The sequence below is a fragment of the Notechis scutatus genome, chromosome 2, assembly GCF_049901735.1.
Source record: "Notechis scutatus isolate UNSWTSFEM ecotype Mainland chromosome 2, rNotScu1.2, whole genome shotgun sequence".
Taxonomy (NCBI): domain Eukaryota; kingdom Metazoa; phylum Chordata; class Lepidosauria; order Squamata; family Elapidae; genus Notechis; species Notechis scutatus.
In genome coordinates this window covers 235,844,497-235,859,132 of record NC_142010.1, presented here as the reverse complement: position 1 = coordinate 235,859,132, position 14,636 = coordinate 235,844,497, and the positions used below count along the sequence as shown (strand labels likewise).

The 14,636-nt window shown below is 38.3% G+C and overlaps 1 protein-coding gene across 1 annotated transcript in view; it reads right to left on the bottom strand.

Annotated features, from left to right (window-relative positions):
* SCAMP1 (secretory carrier membrane protein 1) overlaps positions 1–14,636 on the bottom strand; it is a 42,380-nt gene that overhangs the window by 12,960 nt on the left and 14,784 nt on the right. Inside the window, exons 5-7 of the mRNA XM_026670595.2 lie at positions 12,067–12,195; positions 3,901–4,060; positions 2,077–2,178 (exon numbers count right to left, since the gene is read on the bottom strand). Coding sequence (XP_026526380.1) covers positions 2,077–2,178; positions 3,901–4,060; positions 12,067–12,195 — 391 coding nt within the window. The remainder of the gene's footprint in view (positions 1–2,076; positions 2,179–3,900; positions 4,061–12,066; positions 12,196–14,636) is intronic.

Here is a 14,636-nt window from a genome sequence, read left to right as displayed (position 1 = left end):
TTTGAATTAGGACTGGCAGAAATCAGTAACCTAAAAGAACATGTCACCTTCAAAATGTTGAACCACAGCTCCTATCACTCTCAATTCTGCATACTGGAATTAGGATTGTTGGAAACTGTGGTTCAACAACATTTGGTCAATGGTCGCCCACTTCTGCACAAGGAGGTACAATTTAAACCGCAGTAAAGGCTTCTCTCTGACTGCTATGAGAAAACAGTTTACCTAATTCTGAACTTGGCTCCATGCAAAATACAATTAAAGGATTTCCTCACCCCCTACCAGTTTTTTCGTTTCTGATAATCTGGGCAAATGAGAAGCCAATATCAACACACGACAAGGATACCGGGCATGTGTTATTCCTTCAATAGACATCCTCCTTGCAAGTAAGCAGCGACTAGCCATTGGCCTGGCCTGGCCCCCATTCTATCTCTTGGTATGCCCTGAACAGCACTTGCCTACTGACTCCGATAATACCTCATTATTGCAAACACCTGATGTTTAACTTTATAAAACATTAAAAAAAGAAATGGGTTGTAATACCTTCGCAAAAAACCTCAACAATTACAGACCAGTGGCACTCACTCCTATCATCATGAAGTGCTTTGAGAAATTGGTCTGCCAGCACATCATTTCTGGTCTTCTGCATACATTTGATAAACACCAGTTTGCATTCAGAAAAAATAGATCTACAGAGGACACTAGCCATCACTCTTCACACTGCTCTGACTCATCTAGAACAGCGGGGGGGCTATGTGAAGATGCTTTTTGTAGATTTTAGTGTCCACATAGACTAGTGTCTAAACTTATGGATCTTGGACTCTTATTCAATCTGTCTTTGGATAATGGATTTGTCTGGCCACTCTCAGAGGGTCAGATTAGGTAATCATATCTCTTCAGCTCTTATTCTTAACACTGGTATACCACAGGGTTGTGTGTTGAGCCCCTATACTCTTTATGCGCATGACTTCATTCCCACTCATGCTAGTAATACTATTACTAAATTTGCAGATGATACAACAGTGGTGGAACTCATCTCCAGGATGGATGAGTCTGACTATCGAGATGAGGTAGACCGGTTGCTTTTGTGATGTGGAGACAATAACTTGGTCCTTAACACCAATAAGACCAAGGAGCTTTTAGTGGACTTTAGAAGGAATAGATCAGACCTCCAGCCCTTACTTATCAATGGAGACCGAGTGGAGCAAGTGGCCAGTTTTAAGTTTCTGGGTATTATCATAAAAGAGGACCTCACCTGGGGCACTCACATTGCAGCACTGGTCAAAAGGGTCCAGCAGAGAGTATACTACCTGAGACTTCTCAGGAAACAACAACTGAATGAAAAACCTTCTACTGCTGCAACAGAGTATTTTAATTTACTGCACCTGTGTATGGTTTGCCAATTGCACAGTGGCAGATAGGACAGCACTCCAGAGGGTTAACGTCATTTCCCAGAGGATCATTGGCTGCCCTCTCCCCTCTTTGGAAGAGTTTTATAGCTCCCGCTGCCTTAAGAAAGTTCAAAACATTCTCAAAGATCCATCTCATCCTAATATCATCTTGCAGATGGTACAGGATAATAAAAACAAGGACAAAGAGGCTGAAAAACAGCTTCTATCCCAGGGCAGTAACTCTATTGAATTCTACTGAATAGTGCAATATTAATGCAATATCGGGTTTTCAATTCAATTGTATAGAATGTGAAGGATGTGTGTTTGTGTTTTATTTTTAGTTATAAATAATGTACACTGAAGATGGCATTTAATTTCTTGTGTGAGGCAAAATGACAATAAAGTAAAGTAAAGCTCTCACTACATGAGATGTGGTGGCGCAGTGGTAACAGGCTAATTCTGCTGACTGCCAGCAGTTTGGCAGTTCAAATCTCACCAGCTCAAGGTTGACTCAGTTTTCCATCCTTCCAAGGTTGGTAAAATGAGGACCCAGATTGTTGGAGGCAATATACTGACTCTGTAAACTGCTTAGAGAGGGCTGTAAAGCACTGTGAAGTAGCATATAAGTCTAAGTGCTATTGTTGTTGCTACATAAATTTACCAAAAAATAATACAACAGGACACTTACCAGTTCCCCCAACCTTGGAATCCTACAGCTTGAAGGACATGCACAGCAAATTGACAAATGTATACAAAGAAAAAAACAAAGAACCTGAAGGAGCTATCGCTCCTGAAAGAGAAGGAAAGAAAAAAATGAGATATTCTCATAATACTTGACAAACAAAATAGCGAGTCTGTCATAAAGTTAACAGAACAAGTGAGTGAAAACACTTCAAACATCTCTTTTATATATAAATTCTGTTTTATGACTGTATAAATCTGTTGGAAATCGGAACTTTCAGAAGCATTCTTACCAAACTGACCAATTACAATAAACACTACCAGAAAGTTAAACGCAAACAAAGCAACTACAAAATAAGCTTAGCAGTATTACAAAAGAAGTACAGGAAACTATGTTTCACACTATATTGTCATTTTATTCATTAAGATGTTCACTAGCAATTTTTCCATCTCTCATTTTTTTTACTGAATCAAAGACAAATCTTGTAATTTAAGTCAGCAATTCATTTTCTTGCCCAGCTAACATTCCAAGGAAAGTAGAATATTACTTCATTTCAGAGTAATGCACGAAAAGAACATTTTAGAGAAAATATAATTCAGTGGTACACCAGTTTAAGATTCTCAGTAGTCCTGCACAGGTCCTTTTATGTCTTGAAGAGCTTCTCCATATCTGCTCTACTATATTATTATACTGCAGTCGAGAATTACTTCAAAAGATAAATTGTTCTCTTCAACAATGATCTGTGAGGAAGCATGATAGACCAACTACTGTCCAACTGACACCTTCTGGTAACTGCATGGTATTAACTTCATGCATTATTTCAAGTCTACCATTGTTGTAAGGCATTTGGGATCGCTTCAAAGTACACTGCTGATTAAGCAAATACAGACACTCCTCAAATTGGAATGAATCAAATGGATTCACTTAACAACCATTACAAAAAGAGTCATAAAATTAGGCTGGTCATGTGATGATCTGCTTTACGCATGTCATAATGTATGACCACAATGGATATGTTTCCCCCAAAATAAGACCATCCGGAAAATAAGCCCTACCCTAGCATGATTTTTCAGGATGCTCACAATATAAGCCCCACACAAAAATAAGCTCCAGTTAAGATCATCACCCAGGCAGATACATTTAGTACCATATTTCCCCCAAAACAAGACTAATCAGAAAATAAGCCCTAATATGTCTTTTGGAGTAAAAATTAATATAAGTCCTGGTCTTATTTTGGGGAAAACACAAGTATTATGTTGAGGATTATTACAAGTTGAGGATTATCTGTACATCCAAATGTTACAAAAGAAACCAAAAAATCAACTCTGAATATTATTCAAAGTTTATATTGACACTAAATTGTAAAACCTGAGTTAAATGATATTTGAGAGAGTTACATTTTTGTCCATATACAGTACAACTAATCCTCGACTTACAACCATTCATTTAATGACTATTTGAAGTTGGAGTGGCACTGAAAAAGTGACTTCTGACTGTTTTTCACACTTATAATCACTGCAACATCCCCATAGTCACGTGATCAAAATTTGCACACTTGGCAACTGGCTCATATTTATGACAGTTGCAGTATCCCAGGGTGATGGAATCACCTTCTGCAGCCTTTTGACGAGCGAAGTCAATGGGAGAAGCCAGATTCACTTAACAAAAAGTAAAATGGAGCAAAACTCACAACTGTCATGCTTAACAGTGGAAATTTTGGGATCAATTGTGGTCGTAATTTGAGGACTACTTGTTTTTTTTAATTAACTGAAAAAAATCAATTATATATCTTTTTAATAGCACAAATTACAAATTAGGTAATACTTTTACCTGAAAGCTCCATAAAGTGGTCTGTACCAGCAGACAAATGAACATGGGGTAAAAAGCAAGAACCAGAGAATACTCAGTCCAAAGTCAACTCCTCGACTGGGCTGAAGGCAAAACCAGGCCAGACATCCAAAAATATTAAGAAATAATGTCACTGCATGGACTGGGAGAAGAGAAGAGAAGTTAAAACCGAGTTTCTATATTTCTATAATAACAGAGCAATATATCAAACTGAATAAGCCACCTTCATCACTTAGAATTTTGCCATTGTAATCAGTTGCATGAATTTTTTAAAAGAATTCTGTTAAAAACCTATTTTTAAGCATTCTTCCGATGACTATTCAAAAGGGAATTACTCTCTATTAAACCTAACTGTATAATATGTATTAGCCAGGAATCACCAACAAAGGGGTTGTATGGAAAGGGAAGAGGAATATCCTGATACCACCTCTTAATCACTTATTATCACTTAATCACTATTAGAGAATCCTGTGATTTAAGATAAACTTCACATGCTTTTTTGGGAAATCCGGACAAAAGGAGGAATTTGAAAATCCATAATGTTGATACGGAAGCTTGGATCTGAGATACTGAGATAAAGCCTGCTTCTCCAAAAGAAAACTAAATCTGTAGCCCTTCATGAAACTATGATATATTGTAACTCAGATGTATCAGGAAGGCCACAGGTTTTCCCCCCTTATATAAGGGAATAAGTTGGAGCACAAATATCTGACATGCTACTTCAAACAGCATATAGTACACCTAGCATACTCTTGGTTGGATGTAAACTTTCTTCACCTAGCAGTCAGGTCTGTTCAAAGCATTGTTAGCAACACTGGAAAGATGTGCGATTCCTCCCCCCCCCCCCCATTTTCCCATATAGTTCCTAGTGCTGTTACCCCCGTGCTATGAAGTAAATTATTGGAGGGGATCACATGCAGCTGCAGAAGGAGATAGCAATCTCTACTGTATCAGAAATGCTCACTAAATTAGAAACGCATCAAAAGGAGCCATTCCTAAAAATCCAATTCTGGATTCTCTCCTATAGTATTCTATATACATTATGGTCCACATATATATGTGTTGATAGATGAAGAACATGGCCAATTACTTTCTACCTCAGAGAACAGTAACAAAGTCAGCTTCTATCAGCCTCAGAAATTATTTTAAAGGACGATGGATGCTTTTCCCACTCATCTTTCTATCTTAAGGTAGCAGGTTTTTCATGGCAATTTCCTTAACAATAGTCTCGTTTTATTCTTCCATATCATTCAATTATGTTTTTCAGTGGGAAGAGCTCTTGTATACAGCATTTTTTAAAAAGTATGCCTGCTTAGAATCTCTTCATATATAAATAATACCAATTAGAAATTTTTTTATTTTAAAAACAATGCTGAGAGTGAGAATAATTTTCAGTACAGGTAGTCCTTAACTTGCAACCATTAGCTCAGTGACCGTTAGAAACTGCAATGGCACAAAAAAAAAATGATTTGTGACCATTTTTCACCACTGCAGCATCTCTGTGGTCATGTGACCAAAATCCAGATACTTGACAATTGGCTCATATTTATGACAATTGCAGAGTACTTTGGTCATGTGATCAGCTTTTGTCTTTTGACAAGAAAAGTCAATGGGGAAGCTAGATTCACTTAACAACTGTGGCAAGAAAAGTCATAAAATGTGGTAAAACTTAAAACTTAACAACTGTCTTGCTCAGTAATGGAAATTTTGGGTTCAATTGAGTTCATAAGACAAGAACTATTTGTAATTATCTTAACCACTATAAATGATTAACCTCCTGACCAATCTGCATCTATTCGTAATTGCCAAATATTATATTTATAATTGTTCCAATTATATAATTTTGGGGAAAAAAAGACTGAAATGAAACTTGACCTTTTCAATATCAGTCCTGGATTATAACAATGTATGTGTTCATGAAAGTATGATAGGAGTAAAGTTTTTACTTCTGAAATAAAAATTAACCATATATATTGCCAAATTTCCTAGTAGAGAAGCAAGCAGTGATACTTGCTTTAACAGCTGATGTTTCTACAATAATACAGGGTGTACAGATTTTTGTAGTTACTATTTAATTATCTGAAAGCTGGGCCAGTAAATACATACAGGAATAGTACAATACCCTACAATTACTTATATCAAATTATATACTGCTTGTCATTTCCAAGTTCTTATTAGCTAAAAAAAGTTAAGTTACATAAAAATTGTGATTATTTGTATATATACTTTATACGAAAGTATTCATGTATGAATTTAGAAATATTGGTAGTAGAATTCTACATTAAGTACAAAATTGGTAGAGGATTCTGGTTAGGCTTTGACACATATATTGCATATATAGCATGGAGCATTTCAAATTTGTAGAATGAAAATCTTGAAAATGTCAGGCACAAATCACCAAGAACATTAAGTTTAAAGTACAGAAGAGTTTATTATTTTCACCTCTATACAAGAATCCAGTCAAGTTAACAGTCAAAGCTAAATTGGAACTAGAAAAGGGTTAATAGAATTTACAGGGGCTGGATTTAGGTTTCTTGTGGCAATGCAATGACTCTAATCCAGGGGCGTTAAACTCAAGGCTCGGGGTCCAGATCCAGGCCGAGGGGTGCTTAGATCTGGCCCACGGGGCTGCCCTGGAAACAATGAGGTCCTTCAAGCTCACGATGCTCACGATGCTTCTGCCAGTGAAAACAGAGCTCGGGAAGGTTGTGTGCAGCCCTCCCGAGCTCTGTTTTTGGCTGCGACGGCTTCCTGCAACCCTCTGCCAGCGAAAATGGAGCTCGGGAGGGCTGTGAGTGCTCAGACCACCACAAGCCCCCGATACAGCTACACCCCCTCATGCCACATCCACCCCCCCAGGTCAAACACATTCCTGATGCGTCCTTTAATGAAATTGAATTTGACACCCTTGCTCTAAACCCCATTTTCCAGCTCAGCCTGCTCTTCTCCCACAGATTATTAAAATTTACTGTAGTAACAGTTTGTGTATCTGTTATTAGTCACAGTGGTAGCAGTATGATACATTAAGGAAGGGAAACATTCTACAGTGTATGCATACAATATTGGGGAACTATATTTTCGTCATCCCTTATTGATGGCTGAAGCTGCTAAGACTTGTAGTTTAACAATTGGCAGGCTACATGTTCTACAACCTTGGCCTATATTAAAGAAGTTTCTTTTTCTAGTCCTCTTTATTCTCTCAGCAGATAATTATGCAAAATCAGTTATTACTGGTTAAATGGAACAGTTTAAAATGTTACCTAATTGCCCAGTAAGGTATATTTTGTGCATCTAAATACCCAATAATTTATTAAAACTATATATAGTCAATTGTTCTCCAATTATATCTTGATGAAATGCTGGACAGAATACACCAGTTAAGTATTTATAAATAAATGGAATACTAGTTTTAGATAACTAAATATTTTTTACAATCAGCTGCTTAGAAAAGTGAATGTCAAGATAATAGAGAAAACAAAAATCCAGGTAGGAAATTATTATTACCACCACCCACCGCTACCGTCATCTTCAACTAGCAATTTGACCAAAGCTAGTTTGAACCACCCTGTAAAGCAGTTTTAACAGCAGTTTTTAAAAATGTTCCAATATTGTTGCTGGAAGAAATAGGAGAAATTTAAAAATTAAATAGAATATATAAACATAAATATGTGGGTATATAATGTATGTTTATGTCTAAAAATGTCATCTTGCAAAAGGCATAAAATCAATATCCCTCACTCATGTTATAGTGCCAAAAGCTTAAGTAAATCTTTCTTTAGATCTTAGTTCATTTAGTTTAATGTCAAGGGACTATGTGCATAGTATGTTATAATATAGCCTAATTCCATGAACTTTATTACATAACAGCTAACCAACCTTCAACTGCCACAAATCCACTTGTATATTTTAAAACACAGTAATATCAGAAGACGCTTTTCCAGTATGGAAATTGGAGAATATACAATAAGTAGCAGAAATGAGCATATAGTAGTGTTCATTAATAGTTACTAATATAAGTGAGCAAACAGTATTAAATACAAAGAAAATACTTTGCTGCAAATATATTTTATTGCTTAAACTTTTCATGAGCATGTTAAATCTAGCAAATGATTGTTGATAGCCTTGTGAAAATGCCATAAGTAGAAGGTATCTGGAAATACATCACCAATTATCTTTTTATTATTTTTTTAAACATGTTTACAAACCTGGAAAGAGTCAGTGATATCAAGGAGATATGTTTGTGACAACTGAGTCAAATATCTCCTAGTCTAAGGGTATTCAATAATAGTTCATATGCGAGGCTTCGGCAGCGGCAGGGATTTGCAATCCAGCGCGATCCCTGCCGAGCTCACTGCCAAGGTTCCCCCGATCCGTTTGGATCTGGGGGATATAGCTGCCCTGCAGGGGCAGCTGAAGACAGGGGGGATCTGGAAAGGGGGCAAGGGTGTCGCAGACCCCTCCCCAGCCAGCAAAACCCCTTTTCCCGAGGCGGAGGAGCGGCGGTCAGCAATGGCCGCCATGAAGAAACTGCAAACGGATAAGATTGTGCAGGAGGAAGAAAATCGGAGAAATTGTGAGAGTTGTTTCTGGACCGGGATAAAGTTGCCAAGGGATAAGAAAGTTTCCTGGGGCTTGAAAATTGCTACGGAGAAGTTGCTACATAGTTTCCAGAGAGAGTTACAAGCGGCACACAGAATTCTAAAAGGGAAAGTTTTTTGTTTTGTTTTTCTTCACTCTCCTTCCTAACGTGACAGCGGATGGAATAACAAGAGAAATCTGAAAATCTAGGTAATTAAATAGTGAAGAGATAAGGATTTCTGAATGATTGTTTTTTAAAAAAGACTTTAAAAATTTTTTTTTGCTGTGAGTGGGAAGGGAGAGGGAAAAATTGGATTAGAATTTGAAAATAAGGAGAAGACTGCCTGGATTTTTAAAGAGCTATAAATACTAACAAGGCTTCTGAAAGATATATATTAAATGGAACTTTGTGATCAAACTCCAATCCCAGAAAGAGAAAGTGAAGGAGAAAGTGCTTAAAAGAATTAACCTACTTGGATTGCTTGGTGATTTTACCACTTTTGAGAATTATCTCTGATTAAAAGCACTTGGGTGGTTGCTTGGGAAAACTTTTTCTCTTTATAATGGCATTACTTGTGGACAGATTGAAATTTTTATATCAAAAATATGAGAAAGAAAAGCAAGAAGGGAAGGATGTTTTTGATACTCTTTTTCAGTATTTAGAAATGGCGGTCTACACTTATGTAAAATTGAATGGACAACAGGACGACTGGGACAAAGAAGAAGCCATTTTTGATGAACAAGTGACTTTGGCTGGGGAAGGAAAGGAGAAAGAGAAAAAGGAAAAAGAGACTTTAAGACCTATAAAAGCAATCAAAAAAAGAGAAAAACAAGATGAAAAAGAGATATTATGTTAGAAGACAACAGAAAGGAGGAAAGCAGACAAAAGGGAGGTGGAGAGGCAAAGGGGTAAAGAGGACAGAGAGAAGAATAAGCAAGGGAGAAAGGGGACGAGAAGCCTCAATAGTAGAGAGCAAGATGTAAAGAAACAAAAGTTTTTTAGAGATAATGGGTAAACTTTATTGATAAAGGGATTCTAGAGGTACATAAGATTGTTTTTTATATTTGTATTTAGAAATAATTTTAGAAAGTTGGAAATAATGTGTAATTTAAAGTGTGATAAAATGTTTAATATAACTTAGTGAAACTTGTCTTAAGAAAAGGGGAACATTTTATGAAATAAGGATTTGAGATATGATGTGGGGGGGGGTTTTAATTGTGGAAAATATAAGTATTTCCAAAAGGCATGTTATTTAATTGAAATGGATAAAATGGTTAAGATATAAAGGAGTTGGAGAGAAAGATACAAATGAATGTCAATATTAATTAGATTGTGTTATTTCAGTGGAAATTTTTTTTTTTTAGAGAGATTTGAAGTAGGAGAAGCAGGAATACCTTAATGAAATAATGATTTAAAATATGTGACGTGGGGGGGAATAATTATGGAAAGTAGGTGCTCCCACAAAAGTATGTTAATTAATTGAAAAGTAATGTGCTAAGTGTTTATGATATAAAAGAATATGAATATTAATGAATAGATCAGTATTGGTATTGATAATATTGTATAATTTTAGAATGTACCAAATAGAATCCCAATGTAAGTTAGGTATTTTATATTAAGTATTATAAATGTAGGGGAAAGAGGTAAAGGCGTCATACTCCAATTAGTGTGCAGGAGAAGCTTTTTTTTTTAAGAAGAAAGATAAATCGATAGCTGGAAATAAACAGACAAAGAATATTAAATATTATGATTTGAATTGAGATGAGATAAATAAAATAAAATTAAGAGAATCTGAGAGAGAGAAGAAGCTATATAAAAAATTGAAAATGGTAATAATGATATGAAATGGCATATAAAATGAATATGAATTTGAGTTGGTGTCTGTACAAAGAGTTTTGACCCGGGATTAAGCAACTTTCAGAAAAGATGTTTTTTTTTATGTTTATATGTTTTGTGTTCTTATGTGTTTATGTTTGAATGAGTTAATAAAACCTTGGAGAAAGGTTAGAAAAGGACAATGGAGAGAAAGATAGAAGAAAATAAAGCAAGTTAGAAAGGGAAAATATGTGATTGTAAGAAAATGTGTTAATGTTGTAAAACTTTCAAATAATTTTTAGAAATTTTTAGAAAAAAGGTTTTATATTTATCTTGTATGTTTTGTATGCTTTTAAAAATTAATAAAATTTGTTTAAAAAAATAATAATAATAGTTCATATGAACTATTCCAGGAAGACGAACAAATTGATATTTTTATAATACAAGAAAATGGGAACGAAAGAAAATGGGTGAAAGACAAAATTGCTTTTTATTTACCTGCTATTATGCAAAATTTATTATGAAAAACAGAATTTCTATAGGAATAAATTAGGAAGATATTTATGGAAACTGTTTCCTACTTCATTAAAAGTCTTTTTCATTGAATTTATTCCTAAGTTACTTTTTGTGATTAAAAAAGTTATTCTGTCCTATTTGGACAGAAGGACAGTCATCCTAAATAAAATGAAAACAATCATCCCTGTTGTTTCTAGAGATATTTCTCAGGAATCATAAAGAATAAATAAAAATGACTTTTCCTTTTAAATTCAAGCAAAAGTATCATACTGATATATTCTCATTGTGTTCTTTTTCATTTTGTTTGTTTTATTGTTCTATTATTTTACTTCTGTTTACATTATTCATTTTTTCCCTTTTTATTGTTGTAAGTTGCTTCATATAGGACTCTTCACTTGCAGATGAAGCAAACCTGTACAATATATCTATTATGAATGGAGGCCAATATATGTGTCCTAGAATAATGATGCAAAATCAAATTTGGATCGGTCACCAGGACCAGAGGTTTACTCTTCCGAGCTTTCGGACTCATGCTGGAGCTTCATCTTCTGACTATGTAGGACAAATGGTGAAGAAACTAACTACCAGGTTGCAAGAACACAGGTGAGCAGTCAGAGGGGAGACCCAAATTCATTGGCAGCCTCACACTGCAATGAACAGGGACATACATTTAATTTTGTAGCTACTAAGATTATTGGCTATGCAGGTAGAAAGATAGCCTGGGAAATGATTGAAGCCTTGGAAACGGGCCTGTTGTCAGTTAACAGGAGTGCTGATTTATCACTAGCTTATCAGGTCTTAGTAGCACAAGGAAACAACAGCCAGTCGCCATCCATCCATACACCAATCAGCCAATAGGAAGGCATCACATAAACACAACTCACAGAACAACCCAAAGCACCTATTCCAGTAAAGACAAGTTCCCTGAAGATGGGCTCCAGCATGAGTCTGAAAGCTCAGAAAAGTAAATCTCTGGTCGCAGTGACCGACCCAAATTTGATTTTGCAATATATATATTCCTTGAAACTATGAAGCACAACTAGTTCCAGGACCTTCCAACGTCTTCTGGTCCTATATGGATATTCATAAAAAGTTATGCCAGACAGGTAGCAAAGTGCTGATTAAATTGCACACAAGCTTAATTTTCAATAACTTTTGCTTATGAAAATATTCTGTCATTGAAACATTACCTAAATATAATTCAAGATTATAAAATATGTTCCATAGGTATTACTTACACATCCACAAATAGTACATAATCTTTACTGTTTTCTGGAACTCTACAGGGATGTCTACTGAGAAATCCTGGTAAAAACAAGGGCCCACTGGGAAATTTCCTGGCAGTGGAGGCCAATTGTTCTTTCTTCCTGCAAGAACAAAAGGCAAATGCTTTGGTACACAATAAGGGTCACTTCACATTTTCCATTTTATAATTTCTGAAGAAAAGTTTATGGATTGTCTACTGATTAAGCAGATTGCATTCCAACAACAACGTGCACATACAAACATATGCTTAATCTCCCATAGAGAATGGTAACTGACTGAAAAAAGCTTTGAAGTCCTACAAATATCGTGCCCCTGAATTAACAGAAGTCAGGCATTATTTATTTTCATTCGGAACTGCATTCATTAAAAGAGTCTTCACATAAAGTAGGTGGCATCTCCAGTCTGTGGCTTCAACTCTACATAGCAATTTCCTTTTAGAAAAGCCATTACTGCCAATGTAAGCTTTCTTCAGTCTAATTACTGCATTGGAACCCAAAAGATAAGAGCTAATTCACTCTACACACTGTGAATCTCACCAAAATAATCTTCTATGTCACAATTAATGTTGTATATGAATGGGAGTATGAGGAAAAAAGTGTCACTAGCAGTGGCCTTGCTATGCCTTTGTATTCATCTTCTACAGGTTCTCCCAGAAAGTGATGTTGGCTTTCGATGAGAAAAAAGACCACCACACATGCTTAATTGTGAAAATAATGTAATTAAAAAATAAAATAATCCATTTCTTAAAATATACAAAATTCCAATGCCTAAACTGAATAATTATAATAAGTTCCTTAATAAAGCTGAAGTGGCTAAATGCTGAAAATGTTGTAACAATGGCCTTTCCCCAATCATTTGTCAGGAAATTCTTTTGTCTCTCTTGACAATTATTTCTACCCCCAGGGAAACCACTGACGTGAGGAACAATAGTTTAAAACTGGTGGGAAACAATCTCCTTATGAATAATCTAGCATCAAGTGTCTGAAAACGTCATTTGTCACTTGCACTTCTAGGGGAAGACTGATGAAGTCTTCTTCAAATTCAGTTCACTTCCAGGTACATTGTACTCTTGGCAACTACAGTGTTTCTCCACATAATAAGGCCGGGCCTTATTTTTTTTGACACCGAAAAAGCGGCTGGGAAGCGTCTTTTAGGGGTGATAATTCCCCCCTCTTGCATCCTCGGGTGGGCGGCGGCCACAGCTTGGATGTTGGGGAGACCTTCGCCACCGTTAATTTCCCTTCCCCCTTGCCCGTGGCGTTACAGCAACGCCCGCGGCGTTGGCGCCAAGCCACGTGCAGCCAGTCAGGGCTCACTCCCTGCAACCGGGCCCTGAGGAGACACTGCTTCAAGGCGCTCCTGTGCCGCCTTCCCTTTGCCTTGATGGTAAAGTGAATTATTTTAAAAACCTCCACTCATCCCATCAGGGCCGTGCGAGCTGAGCAGAGCCGGGAAAGCAAGCGCGGGTGTTTCCTGGTTCTGCCCAGCCGTACGGCTCTGCCGCGGCCCTGGCGGGATGAGCGGAGGTGTTTAAAATAATTCACTTACCTTCGAAGGCAAAGGGAAGGCGCCACAGGAGCGCCTGAAGCCAAGTATACCACCAACAAAAGGCAAATCCTCAAGGTGGGCTGGAGGAGGTGGCTACGTGCCCCGGGCTGCTTCAATGCAAGGTCCTGACTTGCAGCATCCTGCCGTTGCCGCCGCATCCTTTTCGCCGCCGCCTCCCTCTCCGACTGCAAAACTCGTGTGCTTCGCCAACGCTCCGAGCGAGGCGAGCTCTTTCTTTCATACATAGAGAGGGGGGGAAGACGCCGGTGTGCTCCGAGAGGCTGGCTCTTTTCTCTAGCCGAGGCTGACAGGAAGTGCCTCCAGGGCCGTGGCAGGCAAGCCGCGGGTGTTTCCTGGTTCTGCCCAGCGCGCACGGCTCTGCCACGGCCCTGGCGGGATGAGCGGAGGGCCGGCGGGAGGCACTCGTTGCCTTGGTGACATTTCGGTGCCTCCGCCGCCTCCTCCCGCCCGTCGCAGGTGGCGGCGTGAAGCGGCGGCGCCGCTGAGGAGGGAAAAAGAAGACAGCGCAGCCACCTTGCTTGCTTTCCCACCTGCCCGCCCCAGATGGCCTCAGGAGCGGCGGCAGTGGCAGCAGGCGCGCACACTCCTGCCGGCGAAGGGAGGAGAGGCGAGGAAAGAGAAGGGAGTGCGGCAGCAGCGGCTGTCACAGTATTGTCTCATAGCGGGGTAAGGCTGGCAAGCTGAGGTGGCCGCACCAGAGAGCGTCGCTGCCGACCCCGTCCGTGAGGATAAAGGAGCGGGATAGAGATTCAGTCAGAATCGGCTAGAAAAGAGCCAGCCTCTCGGAGCATGCCGCTCCTCCCCTCTCTATGTATGAAAGAGCTCGCCTCGCCGGAGCGTTGGCGAAGCATACGAGTTTTGCAGTCGGAGAGGGAGGCGGCGGCGAAAAAGGACGCAGCGGCAACGGCACCAAATGTATCACCAAGGCAACGAGTGCCTCCCGCCGGGCCCTCCGCTCATCCCGCCAGGGCCG